This window comes from Otolemur garnettii, unplaced genomic scaffold, assembly GCF_000181295.1.
Source record: "Otolemur garnettii isolate 467f Iridium unplaced genomic scaffold, OtoGar3 scaffold00179, whole genome shotgun sequence".
Lineage (NCBI taxonomy): Eukaryota > Metazoa > Chordata > Mammalia > Primates > Galagidae > Otolemur > Otolemur garnettii.
This window is the reverse complement of record NW_003852574.1, coordinates 1,318,224-1,324,536: the sequence shown is the minus strand read 5'-3', so window position 1 is coordinate 1,324,536 and position 6,313 is coordinate 1,318,224. Positions and strand designations below refer to the sequence as shown.

The 6,313-nt window shown below is 43.2% G+C and overlaps 1 protein-coding gene across 6 annotated transcripts in view; it reads left to right on the top strand.

The window, feature by feature from the left end:
- The window catches only part of QRICH1 (glutamine rich 1), a 64,145-nt gene that overhangs the window by 10,534 nt on the left and 47,298 nt on the right, over positions 1-6,313 (top strand). For all 6 annotated transcript variants that reach the window (XM_003800572.3, XM_023519569.1, XM_023519573.1 and 3 more), the window contains one exon: positions 2,092-2,421. In XM_003800572.3, the coding sequence (XP_003800620.1) occupies positions 2,113-2,421 (309 nt within the window). In that variant the 5' untranslated portion in view covers positions 2,092-2,112. The remainder of the gene's footprint in view (positions 1-2,091; positions 2,422-6,313) is intronic.

Here is a 6,313-nt window from a genome sequence, read left to right as displayed (position 1 = left end):
CACCTTAGGTGTATGTGGCTGGCGCCTTAGCCGCTTGAGCCACAGGCACCGAGCCTAAAGTTTATTTATTAATTTTTTTAGACAGTGTCTTGCTCTGTTGCCCAGGCTATAGTGCATGGTGTTCATCAGCCTGGCTCAGGGCAACCTCAAACTTCTGGGGTCAAGCAATCCTGTTGCCTCAGCTTCCTGAATAACTGGGATTACAGGTACCTGCTACAGTGCCCCTTCCTATTTTTTTTTTTATTTCTTTTCTCTTTTTGAGACACAGTCTTAAGCTGTCGCTCTGGGTAGAGTGCTGTGACATCACAGTTCACAGCAACCTCCAACTCTTGGGCTTAAGTGATTCTCTTGCCTCAGCCTCCCAAGTAGCTGGGACTTACAGGTGCCCACCACAATGCCCAGCTCTTTTTTTCTTTTTCAATTTCAGTTGTCATTGTTTTTAGCTGGCCCAAGCCGGCCCAACCCACCAGCCTCAGTGTATGTGGCCAGTGCCCTACCCACTGAGCTGTGAGTACCACTCCCCTTCCCCCTCCCTGGCCCTAATTTTTCTATTACTCACAAACTCCTGAGTGCAAGGAATCCTGCCTTGGTCTTCGGAGTGCTAAGATTACAGGTGTGAGCTATTGCTTTTGGCCCTGCAGGTTAATTCTTAAGATAAATACTTGATGAAAAAGTTGGAATGTGTCATTTCTGAAATTTAGTGATGACCTAGTTATCTAAGGCAATTTTCAAGTTTTCCTCTAAATTACTATTTTTATTTATTTAATTTAATTTTATTTTTTGATACAGTGTCTCACTAGGTTGCCCTTGGTAGAGTGTGGTGGCGTCACAGCTCACAGCAACCTCAAACTCTTGGGTTTAAGCTATTCTCTTCCCTCAGCCTCTCAAGTAGCTCGGACTACAGGTACCCGGCGCAGTACCCAGCTATTTTGTTGTGGTTGTCGTTGTTTGGCAGGCCCAGGCTGGGTTCTAATCCGCCAGACCTGGTATATGTGGTTGGTGCCCTAGCCGCTGAGCTATAATAGGCTGAGCCTATTTATTTATTTTTTAGAGATGGAGTCTCTAGCTGTCACCCTGGGTAGAGTACCATACCATTATAGCTCACAGCAACCTCCAAGTCTTGAGCTCAAGTGATCCTCTTGCCTCAGTTTTTCTATTTTTAGTACAGACAGCATCTCGCTTTGGCTCAGGGTGATCTTGAACTTCATGAGCTCAAGCTATCCACCTGCCTTAGCCTCCCAGAGTGCTAGGATTATATATAGGCGTGAGCCACTGTAGCCAGCCTCCTCTATATTATTTTAACAGTACAGTAGAATCCATTCTTGGCCACTTTTCTACCTTGACCACCTCCTAAAGTTGACCTAATTTTCACAGGCTGGTCATGCACCACATCTAGGTATTAGTATAGAAGGCTTACTTCCTATGTTGAACACCTCTGTATGGACAAGAAAACAAAAGTTAACTGACTTGTCCAGAGTTACATAGCTAAGAAGAGGTGGAATGGAGTTGGGATATGATGAACCCAGGTAATCTGGCTCCACAGTGTATTGCTCGTAACCAATAGACTGTGCTGCAAAAGAATGTGAGTAACATATGGCAAAATGGGATTTTTGGTATTTCTGATGGGAGTTTTGCCACAGGTAGGTGGTGTACCTGTGTCTCACTGGAGCACATACTTGGTAGTGGAAATAAAACGTGTCAGTAGGAATCCCTCCTCTTTGTTAGGTAGTACTTTCTGTGATGGTCACAGAGCAGTTTTGCATGTGACATTGAATATCTAGTGCTTGATTTTACAGAGAAGGTGGGATTGGCATGGAGCTAGGTGGGAATTATATTTTTACCCTGTTACGTCCAATCCTGTGAAGCATGCTTTTGATTTTTGTTTTCAGTGTGATATACTTTGATTTAATAAGTGTTAATGGAAATAATTTTAAAACACCATTAACTGAAAAATTAAGGTAATAAAACATTTGGATTCTGGATGTATACACCTGTCCTAAATATTCCAGTCTGATGCAAGGGTGTTGGTTTCTGTGCATGTCATGTTAAAAAACAGTAGCATGATTTTGATTTCTGTCCATTTATTTCTAGGTACCCTAAGGACTCTGCAATATGAATAATTCTCTGGAGAACACCATCTCCTTTGAAGAGTATATCCGAGTGAGGGCACGGTCTGTCCCGCAGCACAGAATGAAGGAATTTCTGGACTCACTGGCCTCTAAAGGGCCAGAAGCCCTTCAGGAGTTCCAGCAGACAGCCACTACTACCATGGTGTACCAACAGAGTGGGAACTGCATTTACACAGACAGCACTGAAGTGGCTGGGTCTTTGCTTGAACTTGCCTGTCCGGTCACCACCAGTGTTCAGCCACAAACACAGCAAGAACAGCAGATCCAGGTTCAGCAGCCCCAGCAGGTTCAGGTAAAAGGGAAATATTGAGACTTAGCCTGTTTAATATATTTTATTTGCTGTCAAGGTATTGGTTAGTAGGAGTATCACATCTATTAGAGCAGTGTTTTTCATCCTTTTTTATGTCATGGTACATTTGAACCTATAATTAAAGTTCTGCGGCACACGTAAATTATATTGATCCAGAAAAAGAGTAAAAGGAAGAATCTACATACTATGCTTTGAAAATAATATAATTTATGATCTGTAAAAATTTTTGTGGCACACCTAAGATCATCTCATGACATAAGAGTGTGCCACATGAGAATCACTCACTTAGACAAACATGAGTTCAAGGATTGCCTCTGCTACTTGAGATGTGTCCTATTAGGCAAGTGACTTAATCACTTTAAGTCCACTTCGTTATCTATGAAATGAAAGAATGTAAAAGGATTTACATTATAGTTAAACTTCAAGGATTACATAAAATGTACTTTCTAAGTCTTTAGCCTACTGCCTAGCATATGCTTAATCTTTGATTTTAAATACAAGTTCCCTCTTTCCTTCTTCCTTTTCCTCCTCATTAATTTCATTCTTATGGGGCTCCAGTTGCTTTTCAATTATTTTTTTCTTTTTTTCTTTTTTTCTTTTTGAGACAGAGCCTCAAGCTGTCCCCCTGGGTAGAGTGCCATGCATCATAGCTCACAGCAACCTCCAACTCCTGGGCTGAAGCGAGTCTCCTGCCTCAGCCTCCCAAGCTGGGATCACAGGCGCCCGCCACAACGCCTGGCTATTTTTTTGGTTGCAGCCGCCATTGTTGTTTGGCGGGTCCAGGCTGGATTCGAACCTGCCTCCTTAGGTGTATGTGGCTGGCGCCTTAGCCACTTGAGCCATAGGTGCCGAGCCTCAATTATTTGAAAAGTATTCAAACATATTGCTGCACAGGTTTAGCATGTGTTGGTGAATTGTTGTCTTTTGCCTATTTTTTTTTGTTTTTTTTAGACAGAGTCTCATTGTCACTCTGGGTAGAGTGCTGTGGCATCATAGCTTACAGTAACCTCAGATTCTTGGGCTCAAGCAATCCTCTTGCCTCGGTGTAAAGAATCGTGCCCAGCCTCCAGCTATTTTAGAGATAGGGTCTTGCTCTTGCTCAGGCTAGTCTAGAATTCCTGAGCTCAAGCAGAACACCTGCCTTGGCCTCCCAGAGTGCTAGGATTACAGGCATGAGCCACCGAGCTGTCCATTTTTTCTGTTTTTGGTAGAGACGGGGTTCTTACTCTTGGTCAGGCTAGTTAGTCTCAAACTCCTAAGCTGAAGCAATTCATCTGCCTTGGCCTCCCTGAGTGCTAGGGTTATGAGATGTGAGCCACCCTACTTGGCCTGCCCTTTTCACTTTCATCCTTTCAATACTGTATGCTGGAGTTTGTAGAGACCATATGTCATGTGTGATAGGTAGCACAACTGATTGGATGCAGACGCAAATATGAGATTCCAGCAATTTTTTTTTTTTTTTTTTGAGACAGGAGTCTCATTATTTAGCCCTGGGTAGAGTGCTGTGGCGTCACAGCTCACAGCAACCTCAAACTCTTGGGCGTTAGCAATTCTCTTGCCTCAGCCTCCCAAATAGTTGGGACTACAGGTCCCTGCCACAACGCCTGGCTATTTTTTGGTTGCAGTTGTCGTTGTTCTTTAGCAGGCCTGGGCCAGGCTTGAACCCACCAGCCTCAATGTATATATGTGGCCAGTGGCCTACTCACTGAGCTTGGGGTGCTGTCTCCAGCTTTTTTTTTTTTTTTTGAGCCTCCCAAGTAGCTGGGACTATAGGCACCCACCAGAATGCCCAGCTGTTTTTTAGAGACAGGGTCTGCTTTTGCTCAGGCTGGTCTGGAATTTCTGAGCTCAAATAATCTGCCCGCCTTGGCCTGCCAGAGTGCTATGATTACAGGTGTGAGCCAGTGTACCAGCCTTCCAGCTATTTTCTGTTGCTCTTGTTTTTCCTTTAAATTATTTTTTATTAAATCATAACTTTTACATTGATGCATTTGTGGGGTTCAGGGTATTGCTTCGATATATAATGTGAATTGCTTACATTGGATTAAGTAATAAATCCATCCAAGTAATAAATTACGCTCATTTCTTTTTTTTTTTTGTAGACGCCCTTGGTGGAGTGCCATGGCGTCACACAGCTCACAACAACCTCTAACTCCTAGGCTTAAGCGATTCTCTTGCCTCAGCCTCCCGAGTCACTGGGACCACAGGTGCCTGCCATAACGCCCAGCTATTTTTTTGTTGCAGTTTGGTCAAGGCCGGGTTTGAACCTACCACCCTCAGTATATGGGGCTGGCATCCTACTCATTGAGCCATAGGTGCTGCCCTATACTCGTTTCCTAATAGTTTTAAAATGTATCGTTGCATCATACACATTAGATGAGGTGCCCCCAAATACCCTCCCTCCCATATCCTCCCCCTTCTACTTTCTGGACTATAGTTACGTTTTACCATTCATATGAGTATGTATCAGAGGTCCTCAAAATTTTTAAACGGGGCCAGTTCACTGTCCCTCAGACTGTTGGAGGGCCGGACTGCGGGCCCTGGATGAGTTGGCTGCTAAGCAGGACATGTTATGGTGGCAAAAACACCTGGCGGGCAGGATAAATGTCCTAGGAGGGCTGCATGCGGCCCGCAGGCCGTAGTTTGAGGATCCCTGGTGTAGGTGGTTATATATTGATTTCATTTTCTAGCTATTTTCAACTAAGTTAGCCATTAAAGAGAATTCTAAAACTGTTAAAACAGTGAAGTTCTTATTATAATTATTTTGTTTTGCCCAATAGTAATGTTTCATAAGAACATGTTATTCATTTTAATATGTGATTGCTTATGTAATTCTTACAGTAGAAGACTTGTTAAAATACAGATTGCTGGGCCCACTTTCTAGAGTTTCTGATTCAAAATGATGTGGGACCTGAAAATTTGTATTTGTTTTGCTTTGTTTTGGAGACAAGATGTTGCTCAGTTATCTAGGCCAACATACAGTTGCTTCATCATACCATACATCAGCGTAGCTTCAAACTACTAAGCTCAAGAGATCCTCCTGCCTTAACCTCTGGAGTAGCTGGGACTACAGATGTGTACCACTGCCCATGACTATTTAGTTTTTTTGTAGAAGCAACAGTGGCTCAGGCTGATCTTGAACTCCTGGCTTCAAGTGATCCTCCTGTCTCAGCTTCCCAAGGTGCTGAGACTACAGACATGGGCCAGAATTTGTATTTTTTTTTTTTTTTGATACAGAGCCTCAAGCTGTCCCCCTGGGTAGAGTGCTATGGCATCATAGCTCACAGCAACTTCCAACTCCTGGGCTCAAGTGAGTCTCCTGCCTCTGCCTCCCAAGTAGCTGGGACCACAGGCACTCGCTACAATGCCTGGCTATTTTTTGGTTGCAGCGTCATTGTTGTTCAGTGGGCCTGGGCTGAATTCGAACCTGCTACCTTAGGTGTATGTGGCTGGCACCTTAGCCACTTGAGCCACAGGCACCGAGCCAGAATTTGTATTTTTCACAAGTACCCGGACAATGATGATGTTGTCTGGGGAACTACATTTTGGTGTAAAGAAATAACTGTTTTACTTTATGGAGAGAAATTAGGGAGAAAACCTACTTTTTTGAGCACAACTATGTGTCCTTAAATAATACTTCATGCTTACAATTCTGTAGGTAAGTAGATATTTTCTTCCTTTTTACTATACTAAAAAAAATTAAAGCTTAGAAGTTAGATAATTTGTTCATGAAATCGCAGCCAGGGAAGTGTAGTATCAGTTCAAGGTCCAAGTCTGTTGTCTCAGAGCCTTTGCTATTTATACAGCCATCTTTCTTTTTTGAGACAGTTTCTTTTTTTTTTTTTGAGACAGAGCCTCAAGCTGTCCCCCTGGG